General features: G+C 51.9%; 1 protein-coding gene across 1 annotated transcript; it reads left to right on the plus strand.

The window, feature by feature from the left end:
• The first annotated feature begins 4,445 nt into the window (after positions 1-4,445).
• On the plus strand, positions 4,446-8,822 carry LOC144287586 (uncharacterized). Its single transcript, XM_077854807.1, has 3 exons — positions 4,446-5,040; positions 7,337-7,448; positions 7,915-8,822. The coding sequence occupies exons 1-3, from the start codon at positions 4,995-4,997 to the stop codon at positions 8,090-8,092; spliced, it is 336 nt and encodes a 111-aa protein (XP_077710933.1). The 5' UTR covers positions 4,446-4,994; the 3' UTR covers positions 8,093-8,822.
• The last annotated feature ends 5,153 nt before the right edge of the window (positions 8,823-13,975 follow it).

Here is a 13,975-nt window from a genome sequence, read left to right on the forward strand (position 1 = left end):
TTTCTTCATACCATGTGTCATTCCCCAAGCACTTCTTCCAGCTTAAAAGCATGATGTCACATGCATTTGTGGAAGTTGATGTTAAAGTTTTTTACTCTTCAAAATACTTGCTAACTGGGCCTACTAGGAGCACGCCTTGTTACTGAATTTGGGTTTGATTGGTATTGGCTCCAAGAATACTGAAAAAATAGTAAGGGGAAAATCAGCTTTTCCCCCCCTAGAACTTGAATGGAGAAACCCAAGGGTAAGGATGGGAAATTTGTCATAATAATAGCAGAATCCTAAAAAAAAGAAGAGATTCACAAATGAATGCACCTAAAGAACCCAGGACTTCTTGGTTTCTGCTATTCTGAGGCTTTGACTCATGTAGAATCTATATTTTTCCACCATGCCATAAAAATGGTTCATATTATTATTACTATTTTTTGAAGATTTTATTCATTTATTCATGAGAGACACACAGAGAGGCAGAGACACAGGCAGAGGGAGAAGCAGGCTCCATACAGGGAGCCCGATGCAGGACTCGATCCCAGGACCCCCGGGGTCATGCCCCGAGCCGAAGGCAGACGTTTAACCACTGAACCACCCAGGTGTCCCCAGAATGGTCCATATTATTAGGAAAAAACTAGTCAGTTGTGAACAGAGCCCGGAAGATGGTACAAAACATTTCTTTACCGTTCTCATCACGTCATGACTCAGTCCTGCCACCCCGCTATGCTGCATGACCAGGCCAGAGTGCATCTGGCTCACTGAAGCGAGCGAGGACTGCATCAAGGAGTGGAGCCCCTGCAAACTCTCTCAAGGATGGCCCTATGGTTGGTCGGCTTGGCAGGCCAGATGGAAGCGGTCGCCACCAACACAGCCTCCCCAATCCCAGGGGTGAGGATGGGACCTTAGAGCGACAGTCACTTAGGCCCCAGTGGCAGAGTGGGTGCGTCTACCTGGAGCGTGATCAGAATGCCTCCGCCTGACCTTGGGTGGTGGGTAGCGTATCAAGCGCCCGGAATGAGAACAGCTGAGCCATTTACTCAAGAATTGCTTGATCTAGACAAGACTGGTAGCCCAACGCTTCTGCTGAGCCACTGCGGGCAGTCATGGCCTTTTACCAAGCTCCCAATCTACATCAATTTACAGATCGAAAGCTCCTTGATTGATTAAATAAGAGCCCTTGAGAAAGGACCCTACGGGCTCCCCTCTAACCAGAACACATGGGTCCAGAATCAAGGGTTCCAAATGGGAGTGGCTCTTCTCAGTATTTTACCTAATAACTCACTTCTAGTTGAGTTTTGCTTCTCATCCTTGGGTTCTGCTGGTCTGGAGGTCTTAATCCCCAAAGAGGAAATCTTTCTACCAGGGAAACAACAATGGTGCTATTAAGTTGGGAAGTGAGACTTTCCTCTGGCCTCTGTGGGTGCCTAATGCCGTTGAACCAACCGGCAGCAGAAAAGTCTAACGGCTGCAGTGATCGGTCTTAACTACCAACAGGAAACGAAGTTGCTGCACACAGTGGGGACAAGGAGAATTCGTCTGGCACCCAGGGGATTCTCTGGGGTGTCTTTAGTGTTTCCATGCCCAACGTGAAGGGTCAATGGAGACCATAGAAACAAACAAGCAACAAATGCAAGATAATTGGCCGCCCTGTCCTTTTTAGGAATGAAGGTTTGGGTCATTCCACTACATAAAGAATCTCTGGCAGCTGAAGTTTTGACTGAGGGTGGGAGACACACAGGATGAGTAAGAAAAGAAAGAAGCCATAGATATCAACTACAGTCTCGTGGCCAAATAAAGAAGTGAGGGGTACATTGCTTTGCATATTTTTCTCTTTGCTTGGTAGATGTAGGTTTTTATTTGCATATATCACCATTTCCTTCGTCTTTCTCCTTCTCTTCATTTTTATTTTTAAATATAAGTCGTTGGACGTTAACTTTAGTCTTTGGGCTCATACAATAGCAAATCGAATTGTGACAACACTTGGGGATTAATGAACATAACTAGCGATGGATACGGTGACTGGACTTTACCTCTCTTCATTTTGAGGAAACGGTGAGAACTTCTCTACTTGGAAGGATACCTATAGTTTTAGTTAAAAATATTAAGTTGTGTCTGGCTGGCTCAGTCGGTGGAGCATGTGACTCTCAACCTTGGGGTGGTGGGTTCGAGCCCCGCATTTGGTGTAGAGATTACTTACAAAAATAAAATCTTAGGGGTGCCTGGGTGGATCAGTTAAGTGTCTGACTCTTGGTTTTGGCTCAGGTCATGATCCCAAGGGTCCTGGGATCGAGTCCTGTGTTGGGCTCCACACTCAGCAGGAAATCTGTTTTAGATTCTCTCTCTCCCTCTCCCTCTGCCCCTCTCCTCCCTCTAAAATTAATGAATAAATCTTTTAAAAAAATAAAATAGGGATCCCTGAGTGGCTCAGTGGTTTAGCGCCTGCCTTTGGCCCAGGGCGTGATCCTGGAGTCCTGGGATCGGGTCCCACGTCGGGCTCCCGGCATGGAGCCTGCTTCTCCCTCCTCCTGTGTCTCTGGCCCCCCCCCATGTCTATCATAAATAAATAAATCTTTTAAAAAATTAAAAATAAATAAATAAAATAAATGAAAAAATAAAATAGGGCAGCCCCGGTGGCTCAGCGGTTTAGCACCTGCCTTCAGCCCAGGGCATGATCCTGGAGTCCCTAGATCGAGTCCCATGTCGGGCTCCCTGCATGGAGCCTGCTTCTCCCTCTGCTTGTGTCTCTGCCTCTCTCTCTCTTTCTCTCATGAATAAATAAATAAATAAAATTTAAAAAATAAGATAAAATCTGAAAGAAAAGAAATAGAAAGTTGTTTTGCTATTTTATAGGAGTTGCGATGTTTGTAGAGATCCGTATATGGAAGCCACATAGCCAGAGAGGTGGGCTGTATCAGTGATCAACTTCCTGCCTCTGGGCTCCAGACCCACCCTTCATAGCCTGCTCTGTGCTACTGGATGGAGACGGACCCTACAGCTATTTCTCCTTCGCCTGCTGGGATGATGCTAAGTCCTGCTGGTGAAAGGTGCGGTGGGAACCCTTGGGCAGGAGGGTTTTGCTTCCTGGTTCTAATCTGCTTCACATGCAGCTAGGCTCGGCCATGAGGGTGGCTGATGAGGCCGGGGCCTGCGGGAGGCAGGGCCAGTGGCCACGGCAGCTTCCTCGGGCCCACCTTGGGCAACTGGGAGCACAGTGATGCCAGCATGGCACCTGTCTGTGAACAGCTATCCTTGGCACCCCAGAGAGCAGATTTGGGCATGTTGGGAGGCACGACACCTTCCTGTGCACGGCTTTTGCTGGCAGCCCAATAGCCTGCATCCAGCAAGTCCTGCTAGCGTAGCACCTGAGCACCCGTAAGTCAGGGGACACCAAATATTGGCGGGAACGGCCTGAAGCTGGAAGGGGCAGAAAGGGATTCTTCCGTTAGAACTTGGAGAGAACAATAGCTAAACTGTGCAAGGAGCCGTCCATCGAAAGATGAATGGATAAAGAAGATGTGGTCTCTGTATACAATGGAATATTCCTCAGCCATTAGAAACGACAAATACCCACCATTTGCTTCAACGTGGATGGAACTGGAGGGTCTTATGCTGAGTGAAGTAAGTCAGTCGGAGAAGGACAAACATGTATGTTCTCATTCATTTGGGGAATATAAATAATAGTGAAAGGGAATATAAGGGAAGGGAGAAGAAATGTGTGGGTAATATCAGAAAGGGAGACAGAACATAAAGACTCCTAACTCTGGGAAATGAACTGGGGGTGGTGGAAGGGGAGGAGGGCGGGGGGTGTGGGTGAGTGGGTGAAGGGCACTGAGGGGGACACTTGACGGGATGAGCACTGGGTGTTATTCTGTATGTTGGTAAATTGAACACCAATAAAAATTATTTTATTTAAAAAAAAAAAAAGAACTTGGAGAGAGAACCCTGCTGACACCTTGACCTTGGACTTCCAGCCTTTAGAACTGAGACTTCCCCCATTCCGGGCTCTTCCTGGGTAGGTGTTCTCTGCCCCAAGCAGTGCATTACCCAGAGTCAAGGGGAGTGTGACCCTGTATTACACTTCATCACACTAACAGGGACAGTGTGGCAGTGCATTAGAGCATATGACCTCTAGTCGGGGACAGTGTGACACGGGGCATGAGAGCAACGACCTCTACTAAGGGACAGTGTGACACGGGGCATGAGAGCCACAACCTCTACTAAGGGACAGTGTGACACGGGGCATGAGAGCAACGACCTCTACTAAGGGACAGTGTGACACGGGGCATTAGAGTGCATGACCTCTACTAAGGGACAGTGTGACACGGGGCATGAGAGCAACGACCTCTAGTAAGTGACAACGGAACAAGAATAGTTTTTCGAAGATTTTATTATTTATTTATTTAGTCTAGTGCCTGTGGGCGGGGAGCAGGGCAGGTTGGGGGGGGCGAGGGGGAGAGACGGTCCAGAGCTCGTCGTGGGCCTCAGTGTCACCCCCTGCTCTCGTGACCTGAGCCAAAATCTAGAGTCCGATGCTTAACGACTGAGCCACCCAGGGGCCCCGTGACAATGATTTTCATTTTTATTATTATTATTTTTTAAAGATTTTACTTATTTATTCATGAGAGACCCAGAAAGAGAGAGAGAGAGGCCAAGACCCAGGCAGAGGGAGAAGCAGGCTCCATGCAGGGAGCCCGACGCGGGACTCGATCCTGGGACCCAGGGTCATGCCCTGGGCTGAAGGCAGGCGCCAGACCGCTGAGCCCCCCAGGGGCCCGGTGACAGTGATTTTTATTTTTTTATTTTTATTTTTTTTAAAGATTTTGTTTATTCATGAGAGAGAGAGGCAGAGACCCAGGCCGAGGGAGAAGCAGGCTCCATGCAGGGAGCCCAACGTGGGACTCGATCCCAGGTCTCCAGGATCAGGCCCCAGGCTGAAGGCGGCGCTAAACCGCTGAGCCACCCGGGCTGCCCCCGGTGACAGTGATTTTTAAATGTTTGTCTAGATGTTCAAGGAGCAAAACGGAAGCTCGGGAACGCTGGAACGGAAAGGTGAGAAGTTCTTTATCAAACCCTTCGTCTTCCTAGGTGACCTCCCGCGTCTGCTAGTAGCTGGTGGCAGGAAAGCGGCCTGGGTCCGGATGTGTCCCCTCCCCGGCTGCCTGCGTGTGTGTCGGTTCTCGGGTGGACCTCCGGCACACCCACTCTTGGCAGTGACAAGGTGTTCTTGAACCCTGGACCCGGACGGGCTGCAACTTACCTTTGCTTCACTGTCTCTGATGTCGCTCTTCTCTCACGTGTCCCGTCCTTGTGGTAAAGAAGGAAAGTACGTGGCTCCTGGTAACCAAGATGCTAACGGGTGATTACAACCGACTAATGGTGGGAGGGTTTTTTAAAAAATCATGCACGATTGTCTTTTTATGCACAGGAACGTGTGCCTATTTGAGATTGTGTGAGCACTGACGAGAAGCTCGTCTGTACCCACTTAAATGACGGTGCGCAAAAGACACACACACGGTGCGCAAAACACACAGGTAGCCACGGGTTCCACCTTCACGTCCCTGTGATTTTCATCTAAGACGGTGGCCAGTGTAGCTTGGTTATTTCCGTGCTTTGTTTTGCTGTGATCTTCTTGGTGGATCCTGCGAGACGTCACTTTGCCTAAAGGACTTGAGATTTGAGTTGATCTTTGGAGTTTCCGTGACTTGGCCTGAAGCCCTTGGCACTAACGGGTCGGTGTTAATTTTCCATGGGGGGTGTTTTAGGGCACTACCGTCTAATGACTTGCTGTGGTCACGTCGACTGTAAGATATGCTTTGGAAATCTTGTGGACTGGTCTCTGTCTTACTGCGTAGCGTGGAACACGTGCAAAGCTTGGTTAGCCTGGATATAGATGACTTGTTGCTGACTAGTTGTGCTGTATTTAGGATCGCCTGTAATACTGATGCACGTAGTGGCAGGAACCTATGATGTTGCACATTACATTTACGGAAACGTTGCCTTTTTTATTTTACAAAATCTTATACAAATAGAATTCAAGTGTGCTTTTTGCTTCTGTGACGATTAATTTGGAAGGATTTTTAACGACATTCCACTGATTTCAGATTTCGCTTGAAATTGACTTCCAGGGGATCCCTGGGTGGCTCAGTGGGTTAGCGCCTGCCTTCGGCCCAGGGTGTGATCTTGGAGACCTGGGATCGAGTCCTGCATCGGGCTCCTGCATGGAGCCTGTTTCTCCCTCTGCCTGGGTCTCTGCCTCTCTCTCTTTGTCTCTGTCTCTCATGAATAAATAAATAAAATCTTAAAAAAAAAAAAAAGAAATTGACTTCCGTCAATTTATCCTGGGTATTCAAATCATCCCATATGTTCAAAAACAACAACAACAACAACAACAAAAAAAAACCCCAAGAAATCGTGAAAGAAAAGCAGGCAGAAATTAAACAAGAACAAGTGAGCTCAAAAATAGTGAATGTGAGATGTGAGATAAAGAACGGAGGTAGCTTGCATAGATGGCTTTTTGGAGAAGTTTCACCATGAAGAGGAACAGAGAAATGGGGAAGGAGCTAGAGAGGAATGTGAGTATTTTAAAAAATAAATAAATAAAATAAAAAAGGATGCTGGAGGTTTTTGTTTTTGTTTTGTTGCTGATAGAAACGCACACCCTGTGATTCAGCAGTTGTATTCCGAGGTGTAAAACTGACCAAAGGTTTGCATGTATTATTGTGATGACAACTGACTAGAAACAGCCCCAAAGTTCATCAACAATAGAATGGTTAAGTAAATTGTGAGATAGTAAAAAAAAAAAAAAAAAAAAAAAGGGTTGATACAACAGTGACAATGAATGAATCATAGTTATAGGCGTAACATGAGTGACTCTCGCAAACATAATTTGGGCAAAAGAAGCTAATTATTTGGTTGCCTTTGGGCAGGACGGAGGGGTCGTAGTTGGCAGTGGGCCTCGCAGGGGTTCTCGAGTGCTGGTAATGTTCTATTTTCTGACCTGTGCGGTGGTTACAGGTGTGTCTTCACTTTATGCCAATTAACTGAGCTGTTCCCTTTTTTTTAAAGAATGGAGGTAAAATTCCCATAACATAAAACTGACCATTATCTATTTTAAAGTAAACGATCTAGTGCTGTTTTAGTATATCCACAATGTTCTGCAACCAACACCCCCATCCCGTTTCAAGATGCTTTCATCGCCCCAAAAGAAAACTCTACACCCATTAAGCAGTCCGCATCCCCCAAGGTGTTCATTTTTTTAAATACTTTTCTACAAGCATATTTTACTTCTGTTAAGACACATTTTCATTTTTTTCATTTTTTTCATTTTTTTCATTTTTTAAACCAGGGAAGTCTATGTGTGATCTTCGTCCAGTGACGTTTAGCTGCTTCGATTCGGGCATGAAAGAGCTAGTCCAAGGCGGAGGACCTGCCACGGAAGAAGGGAGCCGGGCTCAGGGGTGCGGTGCCTTCCTGGGGAAGTGGCGATGGTGGCCCAGGGCACCTAGGCTAGACAGGGAGCACGGAGTCATGAGGAAGCTGATGAGAATCAAGCAGGGGGCCAGGGGATTGGAGATTTTGCTAAGTGTGAAGAAATATGGTAGCGGAGGCACCAGAACAAGGGACCTGGAGGGAAGGAGGTGGTGCTCAGAGGGCAGGATGCTTGGGGCGGGTTTCGGTGGGGGGGTCCCTTCTGGAAGTCTTGAGCGTGTGGCTGTGCGGGTGAGTGGCCGAGGCAGAACGAGGAGAGGTCATTGGAAATGTTGGCCGGAGGCCTAAGCGCCCAGAGTGCTGAAGGATTCGGCTCCGTGGTGTTGGGTGGTTGTGGCGACTCAACGCCGAGCTCCCCGAGAGTGGGCGAGAGTGACATGACGAGCGAGCGCTGCGAAGAGGAGGCAGGAGGCTAAATGGTGGCCTTTCTTCCAGATGCAGGTGCAGCCAAGAGGTGATGAGCCGCGTCGAGGGGGAAGTGGAGGGAGCTGTGCGGCCTGGTCCTCAGAAGAGCTGCGGTTCTGGAGGCAGGACGAGTGCCGGGCAGCTGTGCCGCAGGCCTGGGCCACCGCCCAAGCATCACGGTGTCTGCGAGCCCCGGGGCCTGGCTTAAGGCCGGAGGCGAGGCGGAGGGCCTGGGACAGTCCCGGGCCACGGAGAAGGGCTCCCGGGGACACAGCCGATGGACACAGCCCCCCCCTTCAGGTGGGGGTCACATGCAGCGGAAGGACGGAGTGGCGGTGCCGGGGAGGTCTCTCCTGCTGGCAGTGACCGCAAAGCAGGACGGAGACAGGATTCGAACTGAAGACCCTCCCTCGGGGTGACAGTGGCAACCAAACCAGTAGGTGTATCCTGGCAACCTCTCCCCGGGGCACAGGCCGACCAGGTGGTGCTTTGGGCTGGGCGCCTCCCGAACACACAGGGTCGCCAGCCTATACGAGTCTGATCTTTTTTCTTTAAGTTTCTTTTTTTTTTTTTTTTTTTAAGATTTTATGTATTTATTCCCAATAGACACAGAGAGAGGCCGAGACCCAGGCCGAGCGAGAAGCAGCTCCGTGCAGGGAGCCCGACGTGGGACTCGATCCCAGGACCCCAGGATCATGCCCTGGGCCCAAGACCGAGCTAAACCGAGGAGCCCCCCAGGCTGCCCTTCTCTCTGAGAAACCCTGTCCTCACCGGCTCCTGAGGACGCACGTGCCGCCACGGGTGACGCCACAGGGACCTACTTGGCTTATCAAGCCCCGAGGCCGCCCGTCTGCCTCATTTCCGCAGCTACCAAGACGCTAGGCCTAAGGCCGCAATCGTCACCGCGGTTCTCAAGGTATTTTCTTTTTGACATTAAAACGTGCTCTAGGGGGATCCTTGGGTGGATCAGCGGTTTAGCGGCCTTTGGCCCGGGGCATGATCCTGGGGTCCCGGGATCGAGTCCTGCATCGGGCTCCCTGCATGGAGCCTGTTTCTCCCTCTGCCTGTGTCTCTGCCTCTCTCTCTCTCTCTCTGTCTATCATAAATAAATAAATAAATCTTTTTAAAAAAATAAAACGTGCTCTGCCAAGCGTCTATCTGACAAGGCCTGCATCTGGGGCACAAGCAACACTCAAGACTCCACAATAGGAACACAACTGAAAGGTTTGAACAAACGCTCCATGGAAAATGAGCCAGAAACCGCCAACGAGGTGGTGAGAAAGGCTCGACTGGCGGCCAGCAGGGAGACGGGCCGTGGGGGCCGTGACACCAGGGCCTGGCCTGCCCCCTGGGGGCTCTGCGAGGGTGACGGCGCCGCCCCACGTGGGAGGGCTCCTCCTGAGGACCGGCCGCTGGTGTGCGGCGGCTCTCTGTATAGCCCCCCCTCGAGGCGGCTCGGCCCCACAGGGGAACAGGGGAACCCACGCACCACGGGATGCTAACTAGTTAGTGATAGGCTGGGGTGAACAACTGTGGCTCACGACGACAGGAGGACCCTGCAGTCACGGCGGGGGGAGCAGCCCCAGCCCGTCCCCACACCGCAGGGGACCCCACGGTGGCTGGATTCTGTGAGGGTCTAGAAGGTTAAGGCTGGCCTGTAGCCACACGACCGACGGGGTGGTCCGCGGATGAGAGAAGCGGGACAGACAGAGGGGAGGACAGGGCCTGCCACGGGGCAGCAGGAGTTGTGTCCCCGGGACTCCGCATAGGGACCGCCAGGGGAAGAGGGAGCCCGTGGCCAGAAACCCCTGGGTTTCTCCCAGGATAGTGGTTCTTGGACCCGAGTATGTGCCCCAGTCACCCGGAGGGGCTCCCTTGTTGGGACTTGGGTTGTGGGGACCATCCTAGGGGCTCTAACACAGTAGGTTCCGTGGGAGACCGGAGGACGGAGGCTCCCAACAAGTCCCCAGGGGACGCGGCCGCGGGTGCTGCTGGTTCAGGGCGCACCTTGACAAGCACCGTTCCTCGAAGATCGTGCCAGGGTCGTTCTAAGAAGATCCACGCGAGCGCCTTTCCGTGGAGCGGCAGGGGGAGACTGCTGGAGCTGGCCGTCGGGGTGGCCGCCCCCTTGTAACCCGTCCCCTGGCTGGGCCCACGCCGGGGGGAAGGGGTTGCACCTCGGAGTAATGAACCGGCAACTTCCTGGGCTGCCACTTCTGCTCCCCGGGGAGCCCCGGGGAAGCCGTCGGCCGGCTCGACCTACCCGAAACCAGCTTTGGGGCTTGCCCTGGAGGTCAAGCTACGGAGGCTGCTGTCGCCAAGGCCACGTGCAGGAAACGGCGGCTCAGCGAGGTAAGCACTCGTCTCTGCAGAAACATCCGAGTTGGGGATCCCTGGGGGGCTCAGCGGTTTGGCGCCTGCCTTGGGCCCAGGGCGTGACCTCGGGGTCCCGGGATTGAGTCCCACGTCGGGCTCCCTGCATGGAGCTTACTTCTCCCTTGGCCTGGTTCTCGGCCTCTCTCTCTCTCTCTCTCTCTCTCTCTCTGTCTCTCATGAATAAATAAATAAAATCTTAAAAAATAAAAAAATCTGAGTTCTAGTCACTGAGGTCATTGCAGGGTCACTTAGCTTCTCTTCGCCCGGGGCAACGGGGCAGCTCTCAGCTTGTTGATCCAACAGCTGAATCCTACAGTCCCCACTTATTTAAAATTTGTCCTGATCAAGAAATGAGTGTTATTTTATGTATCTGCAGTAAAAAAGGGAACGGAGGAGAAGCTCCTAATGAACTGCCTTTGAAGGGATAGAGTAGTATTTGCAAGTGCATAGGACTCCTTCTGCAGGTGTTTTTTTTTTTTTTTTCCTAGTTTGGATCTGTCCTAATTTTGGGGAGATCAATGCTTCTGTGGTGGTGAAATTCTATACAATGTTTTACGTGGAGCAGTGGTTCTCAGCCTTGGCTGCACATCAGAATCACCTGTGGAAATCTATAAAGTACTGATCCCCGTGGTCCAAGCTGGCACAACGTGAGCAGTAAGATTAAGTAGGAGTGGCTTAGAGCCCGAGATAGAAGGAAATATTCACGAGTCCGTGCTGACCTACATAAATGCTTGAGTAAAGACATGAGAGTAGACTCCTCTTCTGTGCAGGGGGATTCTGAACAAATGATATAGCTACGACATCTGTCCTCCGGGAGGGGGAGCGGAAGTCCTTAAATCGCACCCGTCCCTTCCTGCAACCCAAACAGGCACAGCACCTTGGGGGGCCGCTTTGGATGTTGGAGGCAACAGATTTTCCATCTGAGTGTGTCGCTCCGGCCCATTCACCGCGTAACCGAGGGAGCTGCCGGTGTTGAGGGGGGCCCCGAGTGATAGGAGCCTCCGCGACAGCCTTGAGGGCCCCACGAGCTGCCCCGTGGCGTCTGGGGAACCCCGGGCCGAGGGGCAGGTGCCCGCCCGGGAACCGCAGGGTGCGCTCGGGCCGGAGCAGGTCCTTCTCCGCAAACACCTGCTCTCCTCGGGCAGCAGCTGTCGGCCTGGGCCTGCAGCTGGGCCTGGTTAGAGACCGCGGGGGCCTGAAGCGGGGACTGCGGGGCCAGCCAAGCCACAGGCTGCGGCGCTCCAGCCTCCAGTGGAGATGGCATACGTGTGACCGTGGGGACGTGACGACGGGGACAGGTGCAGGTGCTCCTCCCGCCCGCCGGCGCCCACCACCCCGTGGGAGCTCCCTGTAACCCGCTGAGCCAGGGACACAGGCCTCGGGCCACCTTGCACATGGCCGCGCACGACAGGAGGCCCCCACCGAGGGGGACGGCTGCGGAGCCGTGGTCCTTCCTGAGACGCCCGTGAGGGTGGGGGTGGACGCAGACCCTCCCCATGGCCAGGACTGCAGGCAACGCACCTGGCTGTGCACCTGGGCCAGGTGCGGGGCTGTGGCCGCGGGCGGGCCAGATGGTGGGGATGAGGCAGCCTGGGGCTGGGTGCGTGGAAGACCGCTGTGGGTGGGACGAGATGTGACCGCTCGTGTCTCGTAGGACTATCACCCGGGGTGAGCTTCGCACAGGAGGCGGTTGATGATCGAGTGCAGGGGATGACTCAGCCTGTTTCCAGAGCTCGGACAAAGCGGGCTGGTGGTAGGGATGGGGGTCGCGCACGGGCTCGGCAACGGGGGCTTCCAGGGCCAAGGCTGACCTGCTCCGGTCACCGCTCGGCACCCACCGGGCCAACGGCAGAGACCACGCTGAGCTCGGATAGGGCGTCATCTCCCGGGGTGACCAGCCAGTGACCTGGCGGCTGACCTGGAAGGAGCCCCTTCTGTTTCCCCTGGAATGGACACTTAGGCCGGGTCCGAATCCGTGGGCCCTCCCCGCGCTGCGTCCCCGCAGCAGCCACCCGAGGTCGCTCAGAAGGCCTGGTCCCCGTCGGCTGCTGCGCACGGTCCCGCGGGCCGGGGGACACAGCAGGGGGAGCGGCGGCAGGCCCTGTGCAGGCGCAGCTGCAGCACCAGCGGGTGGCCGAGCCCTGCAGGGCCGGGGCAAGGCTCTCGGGTCGCCGCACACACCGCGCACCTGCTCGGCGCCCTTCCCGGAGCCACGGGCCGCAGCGAGGGCCAGGAGGGGGCGGCGCTGCCAGAAGCCCCAGGCACCCACTGGCAACATTTCTTGCTTCCGATTCCCACAGCCTGTGCTTTGCTGGTCTTGAGCACTTTTTTTTTCTTTCGTAGTATTTTCTTTTCCTTTTCAAAAAACTAAATTCTAGTTAGTTAACATATAGTGTAATGTTGGTTCCAGAAGTAGAATTTAGTGATCTGTCACTTACGTAGAACACCCAGTGCTCCTGGTGTCAAGTGCCCTCCTTAATATCCATCACCCACTTAGCCCACCTCCCTCCCACCTCCCTCCGTCACCCCTCAGTTTGTTCTCTATAATTAAGCATTTTTGGTGTGCCTTTCTCTTTCTTTCTTTTTTTTTTTTTTTTGCCCTTTCCATAGGTTCGTCTGTTTTGTTTCTTAAATTCCACATATGAGTGAAATCAAATATTTTTCTCTGACCTATTTCACTCAGCATAATACACTCTAGCTCCGTCCACATCATTGCAAGTGGCAAGACTTCATTCTTTTTGATGGCTGAGGAATATCCCAGTATATATCTATATCTCACATCTTTATTCATTCATCAATTGATAGACATCTAGGCTCTCCCCACACTTTGGCTGTTGCTGATAACGCTGCTATAAAGTTTGGGGCACATGTATCCCTTTGAATCTGTATTTTTGTATCCTGTGGGTAAATACCTGGTAGTGCAATTGCTGGGTTGTAGGTTAGCTCTATTTTTGACTTTTTGGGGAATCTCTACACTGTTCTCCAGAGGGGCTGGAGAGTCTGCATTCCCACCAGCAGTGTGAGAGGGTTGGTTCCTTGTTAATTTTAGCCATTCTGACAGGTGTGAAGTGGAACCTTATGGTGGTTTTCATTAGTATGTCTCTGATGCCGAGTGATGTTGAGCATCTTCTCACGTGTCTGTTGGCCATCTGGAAGTCTTCTTTAGAAACATGTCTATTCATGTCTTCTGCCCATTTCTTAATTGGATTGTTTGCTTTTTTGGGTGTTGAGCTTGACAAGTTCTTTATCGATTTTGGATACTGACCCCTTATCAGATATGTCATTTGCAAATATCTCCTCCCATTCCATAGGCTGCCTTTCAATTTTGTTGTTTCCCTCACTGCACAGAGGCTTTTTTATCTTGATGAAATCCCAATACTTCGTGTTTGCTTTTGTTTCTCTTGTCTCTGGCAACGTGTCCAGTAAGAAATTGCTGTGGCTGAGGTCAAAGAGGTTGCTGCCTGTGTTCTCTTCTGGGATTTTGATGGTTTCCTGTCTCACATTTAGGTCTTTCATCCATTTTGAATTTATTTTTGTGTGTGGTGTAAGGAAGTGGTCCATTTTAATTCTTCTGCATGTTGCTGTCTAGTTTTCCCAACATCATTTGGTGAATAGAGGCCTTAGTTCTAAAGGGAAGAATGCTTCCACCAGAAGACACACAATGAGTCCACTGAACTGAAAGTTAAGACTGCTGCCCAGTCACTTTGGGCTCCGC

This window comes from Canis aureus, chromosome 17, assembly GCF_053574225.1.
Source record: "Canis aureus isolate CA01 chromosome 17, VMU_Caureus_v.1.0, whole genome shotgun sequence".
Taxonomy (NCBI): domain Eukaryota; kingdom Metazoa; phylum Chordata; class Mammalia; order Carnivora; family Canidae; genus Canis; species Canis aureus.